Source organism: Giraffa tippelskirchi, chromosome 9 (genome assembly GCF_054371585.1).
Source record: "Giraffa tippelskirchi isolate mGirTip1 chromosome 9, T2T-mGirTip1v1.2.pri, whole genome shotgun sequence".
Lineage (NCBI taxonomy): Eukaryota > Metazoa > Chordata > Mammalia > Artiodactyla > Giraffidae > Giraffa > Giraffa tippelskirchi.
This window is the reverse complement of record NC_137283.1, coordinates 49,341,087-49,361,723: the sequence shown is the minus strand read 5'-3', so window position 1 is coordinate 49,361,723 and position 20,637 is coordinate 49,341,087. Positions and strand designations below refer to the sequence as shown.

Below are 20,637 nucleotides of genomic sequence, written 5' to 3'. Positions count from 1 at the left end.
CTGGAATCATTTGAAGGCTCCTCACTTGAAGTCTGGTGTTTGATGTTGGCTGCCAGTGAAGGCTGCTTTTCTTCTGGCCACGCAGCATGACTTGCGGGATCTTAGTTCTCTGACCACAGATTGAACCTGGGCCCTCAGCAGTGAGCACCCCAAGTCCTAACCTCTGGACTACCAGGGAATTCCCTGCCAGTTAAGATTTTACCTAGGGCTGGAACACCCACATGTGGCCCCTCCATGTGCCCTGGGCTTCCCCATAACAGGGTGGCTAGGTTCTAAGGATGATTGTCCCGAGAGAGAGGAAAGGAAGCCAGATGAAAGCTGTATCATCTTTCTAACCTAGACTCAGAAGTCACAGAGTCATTTCTGCCTCATTCTCTTCGTTAGAGTCAAAGTCACTAAGACCAGGCCTTATCCAAGGAGAGGGAAATTAGACTCCACGTTCTGTGGGAGAAGTATCAAAAAGTGTGGGGACCTGTTTTAAGTCACCATCAAAAAGGAGGACTTGGAATAAATAATACCACTTGATTTAGGGGACCTACCACAAAGTCGGGATGAGAAAAGTAAGATGAAGAACAATATATACAAAAATGATCTAAATATCTAAAACAAAGACAAACCACTCTGTGTAAATACTATATGTGTATATATATGTATAGTGTATATATATATGCACACTATATATATGTGGATACATACAATTATATAAGCAAGGAGAAATATGGGGAACATATTCTGGTAACCATGGGTTCCAGAGAGTAGTGATGATAGAAGGGAGAGGCAGAGGAAGCAAAAGAGAGAAAGACAAGACTGTTTAAAACTAGCAGTGAGGATAGCTTCTCCCTTCTGCATTTAATTACAGGTATATATTTCACTGTATGAGGAAAGTGATTCCTTAGATATGTTTAGGTGGTAAAAATGATCAAGAAAGTGATGACCACCTTACCTTAAAACTCAGGATAGAGCAGGAGGGAATGACTGGTGGACCACAAGAGGGGCTGCAGGGCCCTGACAGTGTCTTCATCTGGGCTGCACTCCCAGTTTCTGGCCTGTGGGAAACCATTGAGTGGAATGTCTTTGTCTTGCACACTTTTGGTATATTCCACACGACAAAAAAAATTTAATTTAAAAATTAAAGCAGGGGTGGGAGGGAGGCTCAAGGGGGAGGGGATATATGGATACTTATAGCCGATTCATGTTGAACAGTGGAAACTCTCACAACACTGTGAAGCAATTATCCTCCAATTAAAAATTTTTTAAAGAATAAAATTTTTAAAAGAAAAAAAAACTGAAAGAAAATCAAACTTTTCAGCAAGTTCCCAGTGGGAAGAGCGAAGAGACAGGAGAGGGACCCTGGCCTGGGGCCACCGGAGGGCTAAATCTGAGGTGTTCAACAGGGAGGTAACACCCCAAGGCTGTCCCTCGCGGAAACCGCCCGAGGCAGGAGAGAGCAGAACCCAGAGTGGAGCCCTGGGTCATTTCAGCCTTTAACTATAGTCTGGGTTACACCTGGCAATGGGGATGGGAAGAAAACCAGGAGACCTGGATGCTCCTGGGCAGGTGGTTCTTGAGGTAGAAGGGAGAAGTCCGCCATGGTGGATCGGGCTGAGACTCCAGAGGGTCGGCTCTGTCCTCAGCTGCGCAGCAGCTCTGTCTGTTAGCCACTGGGAAGTGCAGGGCAGGGCCGGGCTGGGAGGGGTGGGAGGTGAGGGCACAACTGCAGGCAAGTTTTAGGGCTTTTGCCAGTGAAGGGAGAACAGTGGGGCAGGAGCAAGCAGAGCACCTGGCGATCAGAGGAGGAGCCCGGAGCTCCAAAGCTTCTCTTTTCTGCCTGAAAACCAGGTGAGGCCATTGCTGGGGGAGGGTGAGCAGGGATTGCAAGAGGTTAGAGGACAGGGCTGGGCTTGAGCAGTGCGAGGGGCCTGGAGGTGAAGGATGGAGGGGAGGCGCTGATCAGAGACCTCATCTCAGGGACGTAGAAGTAACCAGGCCCCAGGCAGGAATGGGCTGTGAGGTGAAAGAGGCCGTCCGAAGGTGCAGGGGACCAGAGTTGGACCAGGATACCCTTCCGTGCTGGAGACCACGGCAGGGGAGAGCTTGACGTATGTGTGTGAACAGCTGTGGCGCCTTGTCCTCCCTCCAGTCCTGGGCTGGGGCTGAGAGTGAGGTAGTGCTCCTCTCTGCCAGGGCCTGGGCCAGGGCAGGGCCGGGGTTCTCCGGGGCTGGGAGTACATAGGGTTGTTCTGGAATCAGACGTCTCTTGGAATTCCTTTCCCTTCCGGTTCTCAAACCGAGCTGGCCATTCTCACTCAACTCCATCTCCTCCCGCCTGGAGTCCTCCCAGGGCCCCCGGTGCTCAATGGTTGGATGAGCATCTCTGAGTAGGGAACATGATGTTCCCACCCGGGCAGGGGAGGGACTCAAATCCCAGATGTACTCCCCTCACCCCCAGCCAGCCCTGGGATTGGGCCATGGTGGGAGGGACTGGCTGCAGATCACTCCTAAGATTTTTTTTTTTCCCTCAATACATACATCCTTGACACATACACCCTTGTCACCAGCTCATGCTGGGAGTAAAGAGTCTAGTGAGGCAGCTGGAAGAATTTCCATCGTGCTGGAAGCCGGGCTGGTCTCGGCAGGCCCTGCATCTGTACTCTTATAGTACTTTCACCTGCATGTTGTCAACCTGGCCCTTCAACCTCGTCCGGGATGTGAGGCTCACCCTCGGTTATAAACTCATCTTACCCATGGATCAGGTATGAGGATAACTCACCCTAGTCTGAAATGTTGAGGTCAGCTCTGTCAGGGAGTAGGGGCTGCTTTTTCTGTGAGCTGGTGATGTCCAGCTTAAAGCGAGCACAGCGGGAGAGACCGCACCAGCCACCAGGCCCCAGCCCCTGACAGTAGCTGTGCCTTGGCCCAGCTCTGGCAGGTGAGAGGCAAGGCTGGGAACCTCCTGGGCTGATGCCTTTGGGCAAAGCCAAGGGCAGGGGTCGTGTGGATGCCTTCCCATGAGTCTACCTCTTTCGTCACAGTGGAGCAAGCCAAGGCCCTAGATGAGGGCTCCAACTCATCGTTGTCTGGCGGGGCCTCGGGCAGGAGCTGTCAGCCGGGTGGAATCATCGTGAGTTCTCAGGCAGACGCAGTGCCTGAGTTTGGGGTCTGTGGGAGTCATATACCCTCTGTCCCCCAGCTCCATCCAGCTTGGGAAAGTGTTCAGGCTTCCATAGCTGCCAGGGGGCAGAGCCCGTCATCTGGGGTTCAGGCCAATTCCTGGGGGCCTTTCAGCCCGTGCATGGCCCCATTTCTCACCCTGGGCCAGCTACACAGCTCTGGGACAGGACACCCAGGAGCCAAGGGTTCTCCTGCAGGATTCCGACTTGCCTGGGACTAACGCGCATGTGCCTCAAGAGGCCTCTTCCCCGCCTGCCCCACAGGCCTGAGGTTCAGTTGGGTCCCTTGCTCCTTCAGCTGCCTGGGATGGGCTGGGGGCAGGCCTAGGAATGTGTACTAACTACAGGTGTCCCTTCATGCCCGGAAGAAAAACGTCCAGTTTAACTATGCTTGAATGTTATGCTTGAATGTTATGCTTGAAAGTGCTATTTTTGCTTGTCGGGTGGGTCTGGACTTTAGCTCTTCCTTTTCAGTTGTGTGTTAAAACAAACAAACAAATCCAAGTGCACACCCCTCCCTCCTCTTTCTGGGGGTGGAGGGCCTGGCCAGAGAGGAGATTGCTAGATCCTCACTCTCAGGAGCACACACAGTGACCTCTGACCCTTGCCTCAGTGCAGTTCTGCCAAGGGAGGAAGGGCCATGGAGATCTGGCTGGTACCATCTATTGCCACTGCCTTCCCCAAGAGTGGACTGGCATACACCCATTCTTCCGCCTGTGGGGATGGACTGACTGATGAAGAGTCAGGTCCTGCTGGCTTCCGAGTGTCGGGACAGCTCCCAGTCCCCCGTTGCTTTCATGTTCCAGTCTGGTCAGCCTCCTGCCTTGTAGTCTTCAGGTGGGCTGGGCACTGCTTGACCCTGCGTACTTAAAGACAAGCCAGATGGCTAGTTTTAGAGAATAGAAAGAAGTGCCAGGATGGAGGATTCTGTTGGGGAAGAAGTCGAAGAGGAAGGGGAAGAAATGTCACACACAAGAGACACAGAAGCAACCAGGTCAGCAAAGTGTCTCTGGCCAAATTTCATTTGTATATTTAGGGTGACTAGCATGAAGATGACAATTTCTGAGAAGTCCTTACCTGGAGGGAGCCTTTCTTAAAAATCTTAAATCTTGTCTTTCTCCTTTGTCAGCTCCCCAGATGCTTCGGGAACCATAATCATGTGATGCAAGTCAAGGCAGTGAGGGACGCTGAGTGATTGTGTGTCCAAACTGCTCACTTTAAGAGGTAAAGGGAGGGACTTCTCTGGTGGTCCAATGGCTAAGACTCTACTCTCGCAACGGAGGGGGCCCAGGTTTGACCCCTGGTCGGTGAACTAGATCCCACACGCTACAACTACTAGTTCACCTCCTGGGACTTCCCTGGTGGTCCAGTGGTTAAGACTTCACACTTCCAACAATGCTGAGCACCTGGGTTTGATCCCTGGTCAGGGAATTAGATCCCACATGACACAACTAACCCTCAGCACTGCCAAACAAATAAAAGTATTAAAAAAAAAAAAAAGAGCCCACTTGCTGCAACAGAGACCTGGTATATATAAATAAATATATAAATAAAAATTTAAAAGTAAATATTAAAAAAAAAGAAAAGGCAGTGAGAGCCATATACAGAAGTGCAGCATGGCCAAGGGCAACCACAGGCACTGGGAGCGTGATCATCCTTGAAGCAGGAGACTGGGGCTGCTATCCATGTGAGTCCAGAAACATGAGGATAAGCTCCAGAGCACTGGAGGAAAGGTCCAGGAATGCCCTTCAGACCCCAGTATCATAACTCTTGATAATTTCTGGAATTTAAGCAGTGTCAGGAATATCCACGGCAGGTAATCAAGATTTCATTCAATGAGCAAATGAGCTGAGTCAGACCTGTTTGTTGTCCAGTCACTCAGTTGTGCCCGACTCTTTGCGACCCCATGGACTGCAGCACGCCAGGCTTCCCTGTCCTCCACTATCCCCTGGAGTTTGCTCAAACTCATGTTCACTGGGTTGGTGATGGCATCCAACCATCTCATCCTCTGTCACCCCCTTCTCCTGCCCTCAATCTTTCCCAGCATCACGGTCTTTTCCAGCAACTCAGCTTTTCACATCAAATGGCCAAAGTATTGGGGCTTCAGCTTCAGCATCAGTCCTTCCAATGAATATTCAGGACTGATTTCCTTTAAGATTGACTGGTTTGATCTCCTTGCTGTTCAAGGGTCTCTCAAGAGTCTTTTCCAGCACCACAGTTCAAAAGCACCAGTCCTTCAGTACTCGGCCTTCTTTATGGTCCAACTCTCCTGTACGTGACTACGGGAAAAACCATAGCTTTGACTAGATGGACCTTTTTGGCAAAGTGATGTCTTTGCTTTTTCATATGCTGTCTAGGTTTGTCATAGCTTTTCTTTCAAGGAGCAAGTGTCTTTTAATCTCATGGCTTCTATTACCATCCATAGTGATTTTGGAGCCCAAGAATAAATATAGGCTGTCACTGTTTTCATTTTTCCCCATCTATTTGTCATAAAGTTATGGGACCTGATGCCATGATAGAAGTTTTTTTTTTTTTTTTTTTTAATATTTATTTATTTTATTTTGGTTGGGCCAGGTCTTAGTTGCGGCACTTAGGATCTTGGATTTTAGCTGTGGCACACAGAATTTTGTTGCAGCATGTGGGATCTAGTTACCTGACTGGGATCAAACCCAGCCCCCTTGCACTGGGAGCACATAGTCTTAGCCACTGGACCACCAGTTAAGTCCCAATTTTAGTTTTTTTGAATGTTGAGTTTTAAGACAGATGTTGACTCTCCTTTTTCACCTTTATCAAGAGGTTCTTTAGTTCCTCTTCACTCTCTGCCACTAGGGTGGTATCATCTGTATATCTGAGGTTATTGTTATTTCTCCTAGCAATCTTGATTCCAGCTTGTGCTTCATCCAGCCCGGCATTTCGCACAATGTACTCTGCACAAAAGTTAAATAAGCAGGGTGACAATATACAGCCTTGATGTACTCCTTTTTCAATCTGAAACCAGTCCATTGTTCCATGTCTGGTTCTAACTGCTGCTTATTGACCTGCATACAGGTTTCTCAGGAGGCAGGTAAGGTGATCTGGTATTCCTATCTCTTTAAGAATTTTCCATAGTTTGTTGTGATCCACAAGGTCCAAGGCTTTAGCATAGTCAATGAGGCAGAAGTAGATATTCTTCTGGAATTCCCTTGCATTTCCTATGACCCAGTGGATGTTGGCAACTTGATCTCTAGTTCCTCTGTCTTTTCCAGACCCAGCTTGTACATCTGGAAGTTCTCGGTTCACATACTGTTGAAGCCTAGCTTGAAGGATTTTGAGTATTACCTTGCTAGCATGTGAAATGAGTGCAATTGTGTGGCAGTTTGAACATTCTTTGGCATTGCCTTTCTTTGGGATTGGAATGAAAACTGATATTTTCCAGTACTGTGGCCACTGCTGTGTTTTCCAAATCCGTCAGTATATTGAGTGCAGCTCTTTAATAGCATCATCTTTTAGGATTTTAAATAGCTCAGCTGGAATTCCATCACCTTCACTGGCTTTGTTCGTCGTGAAGCTTCCTAAGGCCCACTTGACTTCACATTCCAGGATGTCTGGCTCTAGGTGAGTGATCACACCATCATGGTTATCTGGGTCATTAAGACCTTTTCTGCACAGTTCTTCTGTGTATTCTTGCCAACTCTTAGTATCTTCTGCTCCCATTAGGTCCATACCATTTTTGTCCTTTATTGTGCCCATCTTTGCCCTTCATATCTCTAATTTTCTAATATATATATTTTCTAATTTTCTTGAAGAGGTCTCTAGTCTTTCCCACTCTATTGTTTTCCTCTATTTCTTTGTATTGTTCACTTAACAAGGATTTCTTATCTCTCCTTGTTATTCTTTGGAACTCTACATTCAAATGGGTATACCTTTCCTTTTCTCCTTTGCCTTTCACTTCTCTTCTTTTCTCAGCTATTTGTAAGGACTCCTCTGCTGCTGCTGCTGCTAAGTCGCGTCAGTCGTGTCTGACTCTGTGCGACCCCATAGACAGCAGCCCACCAGGCTCCTCCGTCCTTGGGATTCTCCAGGCAAGAATACTGGAGTGGGTTGCCATTTCCTCCTCCAGTGCATGAAAGTGAAAAGTGAAAGTGAAGTCGCTCAGTCGTGTCCGACTCTTCGCGACCCCATGGGCTGCAGCCTACCAGGCTCCTCCGTCCATGGGGTTTCCCAGGCAAGAGTACTGGAGTGGGGTGCCATTGCCTTCTCCGTTAAAAGAGGGCAGGGGCATCTAATTCAGAGTCAAAAGCACCTAGTTATGCATCAGCTGTCTGAAAGATATTTTCTGCAGTTATTGTGTTTGTGTGTGTCTATAAAATTAGAAACTATCTTCTCAGTGATCCAGCAGAGATATGAGGATGAAAGAATGTTAGTACGTGCAATCACCCATAAGGACATTGTTAAGAAGCTTCAAAGGTTCGTTCAAACAATGTTATGTGCCAAGCATTATACCAAATTCTGGACTACTCAGACAACCACTTTACCTTTTTGCATTTCTTTTTCTTTGGGATGGTTTTGATCACTGCCTCCTGTACAATGTTACGAACCTGCGTCCATAGTTCTTCAGGCACTCTGTCAGGTCTAATCCCTTGAATTTATTTGTCACTTCCACTGTATAATCATAAGGGATTTGATGTAGATCATACCTGAATGGCCTAGTGGTTTTCCCTACTGTCTTAATTTAAATCTGAATTTTGCAATAAGGAGTTCATGATCTGAGCCACAGTCAGCTCCCAGTCTTCTTTTTGCTGACTGTATAGAGCTACTTCCACTGGACATGGAACAACAGACTGGTTCCAAATCAGGAAAGGAGTACATCAAGGCTGCCTATTGTCACCCTGCTTATTTAACTTATATGCAGAGTACATCATGTGAAATGCCAGGCTGGATGAAGCACAAGCTGGAATCAAGATTGCCAGGAGAAATATCAATAACCTCAGATATGCAGATGACACCACCTTTATGGCAGAAGTCAAAGAACTAAAGAGCCTCTTGATGAGAGTGAAAGAGGAGAGTGAAAAAGTTGGCTTAAAACTCAACATTCAGAAAACTAAGATCATGGCATCTGGTCCCATCACTTCATGACAAATAGATGGGGAAACAATGGAAACAGTGACTTTATTTTTTTGGGCTCCAATATCACTGCAGATGGTGACTGCAGCCATGAAATTAAAATATGCTTGCTCCTTGGAAGAAAAGCTATGACCAACCTAGACAGCATATTAAAAAGCAAAGACATTACATTGCCAACAAAGGTCTGTCTAGTCAAAGCTATGGTTTTTCCAGTGGTCATGTATGGATGTGAGAGTTGGACTATAAAGAAAGCTGAGCGCCAAAGAATTGATGCTTTTGAACTGTGGTGTTAGAGAAGACTCTTGAGAGTCCCTTGGACTGCAAGGAGATCCAACCAGTCTATCCTAAAGGAAATCAGTCCTGAATATTCAATGGAAGGACTGATGCTGAAGCTGAAACTCCAATACTTTGGCCACCTGATGGGAAGAACTGACTCCTTGGAAAAGACCCTGATGCTGGGAAAGTTTGAAGGAGGGAGGAGAAGGGGACGACAGAGGATGAGATGGTTGGATGGCATCACTGACTCAATGGACATGAGTTTGAGTAAGTTCTGGGAGTCGGTGATGAACAGGGAAGCCTGACGTGCTGCAGTCCGTGAGGTCACAAAGACTCGGACACGACTGAGCGACTGAACGGACTGATAGAGCTTCTTTATCTTCAGCTGCAAAGGATATAATCAATCTGATTTTGGTATTGAGCATCTGGTGATGTCGATGTGTTATTGGAAGAGGGTATTTGCTATGACCAGTGTGTTCTCTTGGCGAAACTCTGTTACCTTTGCCCTGCTTCATTTTGTACTCCAAGGCCAAACTTGCCTGTTACTCCAGGTTATCTCCTGACTTCCTACTTCTGCATTCCAGTCCCCTACGAGGAAAAGGACATCTTTTTTGGTGTTAGTTCTAGAAGGTCTTGTAGGTTTTCATAGAACTGTTTAGCTTCTTCAGCACTAGTGGTTGGGGCATAGACTTGGATTACTGTTATACTGAATGATTTGCCTTGGAAATGAACCAAAATCATTCTGTCATTTTTGAGATTGCAGCTAAGTACTGCATTTCGGACTCTTGTTGACTATGAGGGCTACTCCATTTCTTCTAGGGGATTCTTGCCCACATTAGTAGATATAATGGTCATTTGAATTAAATTTGCCCATTCCGGTCCATTTTAGTTCACTGATTCCTAAAATGTCGATGTTCACTCCTGCCATCTTCTATTTGACCACTTCCAATTTTACCTTCATTCATGGACCTAACATTTTAGGTTCCTCTGCAGTATTGTTTGTTACAGCTTTACTTTCAAACGCATTCATTACTGGGTTTTGTTTCTGCTTTGGCTTGGCCTCTTCATCCCTTTTGGAGCTGTTTCTCTGCTCTTCTCCAGTAGCATATTGGACACCTACCAACCTGGGGGATTCATCTTTAAGCAGCATTTCTTTTTGCCTTTTCATACTGTTCATGGGGTTCCCTGGTGGCTCAGATGGTAAAGAATCTGCCTGCAATGCAGGAGACCCAGGTTTGATCCTTGAGTTGGGAGGATCCCCTGGAAAAGGGAATGGCTGCCCACTCCAGTATTCATGCCTGGAGAACTCCATGGACAAAGGAGCCTGGTGGGCTACAGTCCAAGGGGTCACAAAGAGTCGGACACAACTGAGTAACTAACACTTTCAGACCTAATTACTGACATTCTAATTCAGAACTTAGATAATACTCATCTGAATTCACAAATGATTATTTAATATGTTCCTGGCTGATGCTCTGCATTTCCCCAAACAATCAGATAACGGCATGTACTGCTGGCCATCACCTATGATGGGACATTTGTCTTTAGAAAGGATGCATAAAGGAAGCAAAATTCATATTTAACATGAATGATGTGAAACAACTCTAATTTCCTTTATCACATTATAAGTAATACTGTTTCAATTCTGTTGTTAAAAAGTTGATACACTAAAATCACTAAAGACATATTCAGTTAATTTGGTGGCACAACTTTCTAGCTTCCTGTTAGAACATATATAGAAAGCAAAGTCCTCATATAATGTTCACTCTTCAAGGCTAAGGCTGTGGACCATACGATCCTGTCATTGTCCTGGCACTTCTTAACTGTTCATAGTAATACCACTGCCAAAACCACAAAGGCCAAACTATATTTAATTTTTAAAGCCTTGAAACAAGGCCAGTTTGGCTTTGAGTAGTTCAACAACTAATTTCTCAGGCCCCTGTCACATGGGTGTTTTGTATATGGACCTATTACTTAGCCCTTCTGTAATGTCAGGTGAAGCCAAGTGGAACATGATTTTGTTATAGAATGAGCTTCCTTTGGTCACTGGGAAAGAAGCTGTAAATGCAGTGGGCTGTCACAGAGGTGCTGCTAGTTCTGCCTACAACAATGTTGTTGTGTAGTCGTCGCGTCCAACTCTTTGTGACCCTATTGACTCTAACCTGCCAGGCTCCTCTTCTATGGGATTTCCCCAGCAAGAATACTGGATTGGGTGCCATTGCCTTCTCTAGGACATCTTCCTGACCCAGGGATAGAAACTGTGTCTCCTGCGTTGGCAGGCAGATTCTGTATCGCTAAGCCACCAGGGAAGCCAATAACTATGCTACAGAGAAGGAAATAATTTATATTGTCAGACAGGAGATGTTCTCTACTGGGCTTCATTAGTGAGTATATCATTCCCCAGCAAGAGATACACTGGATGCTCTTGTATACCATCCCCAGACAATTCAAATACCATGCTGTGGTGGTTTATGTGCCAACTTATGGGCCCTGGGGTGGCCAGGTATTTGGTCAAACACTGTTCTGAGAGTTTCTGTAAAGGTGGTTTTGGATGACATTAACATTGAAATCAGGCTTCCCAGGTGGAGCTAGTGGTAAAGAACCTGGCTGCCAAGGTAGAAGACAGAAGAGACTCAGATTTGAACCCTGGGTTGGGAAGATCCCCTGGAGGAGGGCACAGCAACCCACTCCAGTATTCTTGCCTAGAGAATCCCATGGACAGAGGAGCCTGGTGGTCTATAGTCCATAGGGTTGCAAAGAATCGGATAAGAATCGGATACGACTGAAGCAACTTAACATGCATGCACACAACATTTAAATCAATGAACTCAGTACAGCAGACTGCTCTCCCTAATGTGAGTAGGCCTCATCCAATCAGTTGAAAGCCTGAACGTAACAAAAAGTCTGACTCTCCCAAGAAAGAGAGAATTATCCTGCCTGACTGCCTTCATACTGGGACGTTGTCTCTTCCTGAGTCTTTAACCTGCCAGTCTTTGGATGAGAACTATGCTATTGACTCTCTCGGTTCTCAGGTCTTCAGACTCAGCCTGGAATTGAACTATCAGCATTTCTAGGTCCACAACTTGCCAACTCGCCCTGCATATCTAGGGACTTGCCTGTTTCCATAGCTGTGTGAGCCAATTCTCTATAATCTCTCTCTCTACCTGTCTCTCTTTTTGGCTGCAGGATCTTAGTTCCCTGACCAGGGATTGAACCTGTGCCCACTGCAGTGGAAGCGCTCAGTCCTAACCACTGAACCACAAGGGAAGTCCCCTCCTTTCTAATTTTCAAGAGCTCACACCCCAATCTCAATAATGTATCTGCCAGATGAAAGCTGTGATGGCCTAAAGTCCCGAAATAAGAGGACAAAAACAGAACACAAGGCTGAGCCAAAGATTCAGACATGATTTGTCAGCCTTTATTAACCAAGAGCAAAGCCGAGCCCTAGAGTTTCCTTTTAAAAACCCAACCTTCTTTATGGCAAACAATGGTTTTAAGTATATGTTCAATACTACAGAGCAAGAATTGATTACTTTCTAATCACTTATTCTTCAGAGATTAAAATACAAGTGTAAAACAGGTTAAAACAAGATTCTCCCTCATGATTTAAAAATAATTCCAATTGAAAGACATTTCAAACACTATGTGTAGAACTCAGGACCAAAAAGACCTTACAACATTTTTACCTTTGAGGTAGCACAATAATGCTGAATTAGATTTCTTTTACTACAATGAGCTCAGGAAAACAACGAGGAATCTATCTTTCACTCAAGGTGGCCTAAATGGTTTTCTGCAAATCCCCCATGAGTTTGGTGACAGTTTTCTCCTTTTTTTTTTTTCTTTCTTGAAGTATAAAGATAGCCCTGCAGTGTGTAAAAGGAAACCCACGGGAAGGCTGCTTCCCATAAAATAGACATTAGAATCATTGAGCAACGTCAGCAGTCAAGACAGGAGGAACAAGAGGTAATTGTAGTGAAAAGCCAAAACAACTTGTATCTTGGCAAGATTGGTTTACAAGTGCATGTCAAGAACAAAATTCCAACATTGGCCAGCTGAAAACAAAATATAAAAGATGACATTCATGGGTCTTTTTCTTTTTGCTCTGTGCAAAAATGCTCTTTTAATTTCCGTAAATGAGAGGACTGTTTGTACACTGTGACAGGACATGGAGATGCTGTGTGTCCAGGGGCTGCTGGGCGCCAGCAGCACCTCACTGACTACGGTTCCATTGTGACTAGAGAATCTGGGCAGTAAGAGGATGAACAGGACCTCTCCTGGCTGGACAATCACCTCTTGATACTTCGCTGCTGAATTCACTCATTAAACCATTCAAAGAAAAGCTCCACCCTGATTTCTGAGAATCTACTGCAATCATACATGACACATTTATATATAAGGATGATGGATTCAGAGGACAGGGTGGGGGGGTGTGATAAACTGGTGGGAAAAATAATACTGCAGGTTAGACCTCAAGGCTCTCAGGAACAACCTCCACCATGAAAAATCAATAGCAAAGCCAGAACAGAGGGCATCAAGCTCTAACCCATCCTAGGAGAGAACGATATAAAACAATGATCAGAACGATCTCTTCCCAATAGATGCTCCTCCCTGTGAGGCTCAGCTCTCAGTGCAGGGCTTGCATAGCACGATGTGGACCCGAGAGTCTGGAGTCGAGCTTGGTCTGCTGCCTTCGACTCCCCATGCTGTAAGGAGAAACTGGAACACGGTCAGGCTCCTGGCACCTTGGTAACAGCTGTGTCCTTTTCACTCACACTGGTCCCTTGACTCCCTTCCTCAAGTCAGACCCTCAAGGGGCCCTATAGGCAGTGAGGGTCTGGACTGATGATCCATATGTCAATCCGCAGTTAGAGCAGGAAGACTTAAACCTGATGAATTCTACTTTGTAAAACAGAAACTGTCAGTACCCTGGGGGTGTCACGGAGCTTCTATGAAGGGGAAGACTGAACTGGGATGTGAAAGAGGGCAGGGTGAGAAGTCCTACCCCTAGCAGCCTGCAGGAGTGACTGGCTCGGAATTCACAGCTGGCCCTAACTAATGCTGGCATGGGGATAGGGTGGGGAGTGTAAGGGGGCGCATGTTCACACAGAGTCCTTACACAGTCTGGGGGCGAGATCTCTGTGTCACTCCTGAAGCCCAATGTACCTGTTACCTGCGTGAGAGACAGGTATGGCTCTTGTCTGCTAAAGTGCAATGTCTGCTTTCTTAATTTATGTGATAATAAAGCAATGCCATACAAAAGAAGAACCTTGGAAAATCATGGGGAAAACCACACAGGCTTTCCCAGTGCTAGCTGCCGGTTTTGGAGTATTAGTTACAACCTTTCCCAATTCTGAGAGCTGCAACGCAGGCTACCGACTGAGAGTCTTTCTGCTTTCACTTCATGGAGAACAAGGAAAAGGGCGAACTGAGCAAGGCGATGATGAGTCACCACTCTAAAAATGTCTCAACTATACTGTCTGTGGCAAAAGCAGACAGCCTGGTTTAAGAGGGCAATGGTGACTGTATGGGCTCCATCACTGTCTACAACAGGGATGACTCGAGCCCCAGCATGTTAATCTCCCAGGGATTCACTGAGATATACAAGTTTAAAAAATTCATATCAGAAAGGGCCTCTTGATTTAATATAAATGTGGCTATGACATCCAAATTTATCTTTAGGTAAATGTCACACTGCTCTTAGGATCTCTTGTAACATCTGATTCTAGGTCATTCTGAAGAAAAAAAATTTCATTCTGAAATGTATTTAGTTAATTATGATAATTCATTAGAACTCTACCTGATATAATCAAAAGGTTAAAAAAAGCTAAGTTACTTTCCTGTGGGATTAACAACTGGAACCCCAAATATCCCAACATCTTACTTAGAAAGGTCTTTGCAGTAATTCTATGAAATTGTACACGATACCAACTTTTTTAAAACTAACAAAAAGAGTTGATCTTTAGGATGAATGCTTGAGTCAGCTGACAAACTGATATAAAGGAGTACATGCAAGGGGAATTCTCTAAATAGAGGGAAAAACATTTTTTTTTCCCACAAAGATAGCTGCTTTTTCTTTAAAGAGTTTAAAAATTGATGGTTCAACAGCAAAGCTACATAACCACTCTGGAGTAGAAGGGAAGGGCTCTGCCAGCACACTGCCAGCAGCTGGTAGAAGTGACTGGAAACGAGACAGGCAGGAGTGGCCCAGGAACATATTTAGGTCAGATAGAGCAATGGCACTCCCAGACCCTGGCTCCTTATAGATGGACAGCAATCCACTCATGCACACTGCACAGAGATTAAACAAAACAAAAAGAAATGTACTAAAACAAAAGAAAACACACCCCCTAACCCAGAAAACCTTCCCTGGCTCTCTGCTACCTGAAGAATGTGCCAAACCCCAGTTTTCTGCGCTAACATGGATTCTGATGACCGATCAGTGAGCTCTGGGGTGCTGACCTGCTGGGCCCTGGGCAGGGCCTCTCCCTAAGCATCACTGAGAATTGGGGGACAGCTGTCATGTGCCACTGTCAGCAGACAGTACAGTGCCACAAGCCCAGACCTCCATCACATCTGCCACCATTTTCATCGGTAAAACCAAAGGCTACAATTGTGAACAAATGTGGACTTTCTCCAAAGACAGATGAGGAGATGGAAGGCTACAACATGTCCCTCCTTGAGAGAGGTTGGGGGAGGGTGTCTACAGTTACACCACAGGTTTGTGCCAACCTGTGGTAACTTTCAAAAGCCATAGTAGCAGCAAGAGAGGAAAGGAAGATGTTTACACTTTGGACTTTGTATCAGGCACTTAAATTGTTGGAGAGACATGCCATTTGGAACCAAAGATGTGAAGACTGGGTTGGAGTGATCATAACGAGTGGTCTAACAATGGGCTTTCAGAAGCAAAGTGGAGGTGTGGGTTGAACCTCTCCCATCCTTTAGTGCTGACTTTCAAGTTTTCTAAGTGCCCACGGCCATGGCAATGGCAGCGGCGGTGGCAACAGCAGGAACGGTTCTGTCATGTCTTCTGTTTGTGTTCTGTGGCTGACCGGAAGTTTCTGGTGTCACACTGAGAAGGCTCTGGGGTGTGGCACACCTACTGCCCGGGATCCATCAGATCCATGCTGGAGCCAAACATCTTCACCAGCTGTTCTTCGTAGTGTGAGATGTTCCTCTTCATGATGTCCATGCAGGGCCCCAGCAGCCTCTCGAATGCTTGCACATCCATAACTGTATTGTTAGAAAGAGGTGAGGGAGAGAATGAGTTTCCCACACCAGCAAGTCACAGTCGCTTCCCTCACGTAAACCTTTTCTTAAACATGTCCATTCCTGTTGGAGGAATCAGACTATTGGATACTGGACATTTGAAAAAGACATGGCGTTATGTGGACATAGCAGGGCTATGTCATCTAAGTTTGAGACTTTGCAGAGCGTAGCAGCACCTATTCTCTCTGTCCCAACACAGCCCTGGATACCAGTCTCCATCTCTGCTCTTTCCACACAGGCTGGGGGCTTCTATGCCCGTCTTATTCACAGGCTACTGTCAGTGCTCAGGAATGTTTGCTAAAAGAACACATTCACCCATTTCTGGTTGGTCACACAAACTGTGCAAGCCTAGATGTGAGAGCTGGTGGAATAAGTCAAGGCATGTTGATGGGGAAAAAATACTGCATATTAGGAAAAAAAAATATTAATGCACAAAGCATCTTTCTTACCTAAGCATTTTACATCTCCCACTGCATAAGCCGAAGCAGCTCTGGGTTTGTTGGTGACCAGTGCAAGCTCTCCAAAGTACTGCCCCTTGTGGCAGCGCGCAATCTCGACTTCCTGGTTCTCACCATCCTTGTTGACTTTAGTCTAGAACAGGTAGAGAACACGACTGATTACAGAATCACAAGTAGGCACATCCAGTTGCACACCCTTGCAGTCCCTTCTCAGTACACCTACCACAGTTACCTAGAGATTCGTGTTGCAGAGACTGACTGCACTGTGTAAACTACATGGGCTACTCCCAGGGGCCTGGTTTAACCAAAGGAGCTGGCTTTTACCAAGAGGTGAGGTGTGTGCGTGTGTGTGTATAAATATTATTGTAGTATATATTATATACTAATATTACATATTAATGTAATACAGTATATAAATAAATATATAGTATTATGTTAATATACTTTAACATATATTAAATGTATGGAATATTTAATATATTACATGTAAATTTAAATATATTATATATATGAACGCAATCCATTTGGTAGATGCTGACTTCTGAGACAGAAGGGAAAAGATAAAGTCTTTTGCTGCTGCTGCTGCTGCTAAGTCGCTTCAGTCGTGTCCGACTCTGTGCGACCCCATAGACGGCAGCCCACCAGGCTCCCCCGTCCCTGGGATTCTCCAGGCAAGAATACTGGAGTGGGTTGCCATTTCCTTCTCCAATCCATGAAAGTGAAAAGTGAAAGTGAAGTCGCTCAGCCATGTCCGACTCTTAGCGACCCCATGGACTACAGCCTACCAGGCTCCTCCGTCCATGGGGTTTTCCAGGCAAGAGTACTGGAGTGGGGTGCCATTGCCTTCTCCGAAGGTCTTTTGCTAATTCTTCCTAAATAATGCCAATGCTTCTCTTGGTTAAAGAGTCACAATTCAGAGCTACTTCTTTTTGATTTAAGGCCCAGCAGGACCCAGACAATACATTACAGAGACCAATTTCATTTTTATGTACTATCTGCATCTTAAACTAGTGGTCTCACTACATTTGTTTAGAAGAGTTAAGTAACTAAAAATTTTTTTATAGTAATTTGAATTTTGAAACAATAGCTTAAGAAATCAAACAGGTTATATTTTGTGCTTTTTGAATTACTGAAAAAAATGTATTATATTTTACTATCTAGTTTTTTTTTTTAACAAATCTATCTGCTAAGCTAAGCAATAACTTGTTTAAATAAAAAAATACTTATAACTTATTAGTAAGAATTAGTTTCAATCTGTAAGAGCCACTTTATGGCAGGGGCAGATAAATAATTTTTTGAAGGTTAATTTAGAAAAATAAATAAAAGCACCACGCTCACTTACATGGTTTGATTTTCCCTCCTTCCACACTTCTGCCCTGACCTGTTTGCTCTGAAGCTGATCTGCCCCTTCCGAGCCAATGCTCTCTCTCCAGTCTCTGTCGTATTCTCTGGGACTGCAGACATGCTCGTGTCTGCCTAGTCCCTTCTCTAGAGGAGCACTTATCCCACTGCATTGTGAACACCAGCCCTCTGCAGGTTTTGATATAATGCAGATTCTGATTTGGTAGGTCTGGGGCAGAGAGCAAGACTGACTCTCTGACAAGCTCCCCTTCTTTCCCAATCCAGTGCCACAGTGCTGTTGGACCTACAAACACAATACTATGCTGTGATCAGTAGGTGTCAATGAATATGAGAAATGTACGAACACATATCAGTAGTCCAAAACCTATAAGTAAAAAAAATTTTAATTAGGAATCAAGCCATCTTATAGGCAGTAATCATATTTTTCTTTCTCCATTGTTGCTGTTTAGTTGCTCAGTCGTGTCTGACTCTGTGACCCCATGGACCGTAGCCTGCCAAGCTTCTCTGTCTATGGGATTTTTCAGGCAAGAATACTGGACTGGGTTGCCATTTCCTTCTCCAGGGGATCTTCCTTATCCAAGGATCCAACCCGTGTCTCTTGCAGTGGCCAGCAGATTCTTTACCACTGAGTCACTGGGGAAATCCTCTTTCTCCACACTTAACTTTTACAAAAAATATTCTGTAAAAGGTTTCACACTAAGTTGATTTAGTATTATATAGTAAGTCAGTATTTTTAAAAATTCTTTATTCTTTTTTTTCTTTTTTTAATTTTAGTTGGGGGCTAATTACTTTACAATATTGTAGTAGTTTTTGCCATACATTGACATGGATCAGCCATGGGTTTACATGTGTTCCCCTTCCTGGACCCCCCTCCCACCTCCCTCCCCATCCCATCCCTCTAGGTCATCCCATTGCCCCAGTCCTGAGCATTGTCTCATGCCTTGAACATGGAATGGTGTTCTGTTTCACATATGATAATATACATGTTTCAATGCTATTCTCCCAGAACGTCCCACCCTCACCTTCTCCCTCAGAGTCCATAAGACTGTTCTATGCATCTGTGTCTCTTATTCTGTCTCGCATATAGGGTTATCCTTACCATCTTTCAAATTCCATATATATGCATTAGTATACTGTATTGTTGTTTTTCTTTCTGGCTTACTTCACTCTGTATAATGGGCTCCAGTTTCATCCATCTCAATAGAACCGATTCAAATGTATTTTTTTAATGGCTGAGTAATATTCCATTGTGTATATGTACCACAGCTTCCTTATCCATTCGTCTGCTGATGGACATCTAGGTTGCTTCCATGTCCTGGCTATTGTAAACAGTGCTGCGATGAACATTGGGGTACACGCGTCTCTTTCAATTCTGGTTTCCTCGGTGTGTATGCCCAGCAGTGGGATTGCTGGGTCATATGGCAGTTCTATTCCCAGTTTTTTAAGGAATCTCCACACTGTTCTCCATAATGGCTGTACTAGTTTGCATTCCCACCAACAGTGTAAGAGGGTTCCCTTTTCTCCACACCCTCTCCAGCATTTATTGCTTGTAGACTTTTGGATAGCAGCCATTCTGATTGGTGTGAAATGGTACCTCATTGTGGTTTTGATTTGCATTTCTCTAATAATGAGTGATGTTGAGCATCTTTTCATGTGTTTGTTAGCCATCTGTATGTCTTCTTTGGAGAAATGTCTGTTTAGTTCTTTGGCCCATTTTTGGATTGGGTCGTTTATTTTTCTGGAATTCAGCTGCAAGAGTTGCTTGTATATTTTTGAGATTAATTGTTTGTCTGTTGCTTCATTTGCTATTATTTTCTCCCATTCTGAAGGCTGTCTTTTCACCTTGCTTATAGTTTCCTTTGTTGTGCAAAAGCTTTTAAAAATTCTTTATTCTTAAAAAAAAAACTGAAACAATATCTGATGATGATGAATTTATGGTAGGAATCACTCTTTCTACCTATAGGTCATTGTGTTTTCTAGGTCTCCCTATCCATCAAATGACCACAATAGTAACTGCCCTAGAGACTCCCTTCCTAGCATGCTAAAAAGGAAGCTTTTTCATAACCAACACTCACAACGTATTCTTTGTTATATATTCAATAATCTTCCTATTTTCATTAGGGTACTTACCCTTTTTCTTATTGATTTATAGGCCAATACTTCTCATATCCTTAATTACATAACAGAGGTAAAAGCAACAAAAAAGATATATATACTAAATCTTTATCAATGAATGGGCTTAAACCCTGGTCTCTGTCAGTCACATATCTCACATAACAATGATGATTCTGGCACATGAAACACACTTCACACTATTAAAGCAAACAGTTACGTTCTGCGCATATACCTGGCATCTGGATCTCCCCTGGAACAACTCACATCATCACACATAAACTCACCTTGCTTTTGATCAAGATGCTCACTTCACCGGACTCTATAATGTAAAAGCTATCAGCCTTTTCACCCTGAAAAGGGAGAGGAGGTGAGGTCAGAGCCATACATATGTACTGAAGAACACAGAAATAGACAATCCTCACATTGCCTGAGCTCCGATTTTATTTATTTTCCAAACCTACAAACCAATCAATGGCTAACAAATTCAGAACAAAAACGGGAGGATCCTGATCACCAGGGATGTCAGTCCAACTACGACTAACAAACATCTCTCCTTCCTAACATGGAATAGTCCCATCTGTCTCCGTGAATATACCCAGGCTGGTAACTGCACAGATCGTATTCTTACACCTCAAGTTGGTCGGCTAATGAGACCTATAATAAGGGGTAAGTAGCCAAGTCAGCTGGAGAAGGAAATGGCAACCCACTCCAGTATTCTTGCCTGGAGAATCCCAGGGACGGAGGAGCCTGGTGGGCTGCTGTCTATGGGGTCGCACAGAGTCGGACACGACTGAGGCGACTTGGCAGCAGCAGCAGCAGCAGCAGCAGCAGCAGCAGCAGCAGCAGCAGCCAAGTCAGCTGCAGGCAGTTATCAAGGTGACTCCTGG

General features: G+C 44.8%; 1 protein-coding gene across 4 annotated transcripts in view; it reads right to left on the bottom strand.

Annotated features, from left to right (window-relative positions):
- Positions 1-11,945: 11,945 nt before the first annotated feature.
- Positions 11,946-20,637, bottom strand: part of PRKAR2A (protein kinase cAMP-dependent type II regulatory subunit alpha) — a 72,475-nt gene continuing 63,783 nt past the window's right edge. For 2 of the 4 annotated variants that reach the window (XM_081525610.1, XM_081525612.1), the window contains 3 exons: positions 20,035-20,100; positions 16,265-16,406; positions 11,946-15,779 (listed from right to left, as the gene is read on the bottom strand). In XM_081525610.1, the coding sequence (XP_081381736.1) occupies positions 15,646-15,779; positions 16,265-16,406; positions 20,035-20,100 (342 nt within the window). In that variant the 3' untranslated portion in view covers positions 11,946-15,645. Of the gene's footprint in view, positions 15,780-16,264; positions 16,407-17,615; positions 18,000-20,034; positions 20,101-20,637 lie in introns of all 4 variants that reach the window. The other 2 variants (XR_014064187.1, XM_081525611.1) reach the window with 2 other exon arrangements.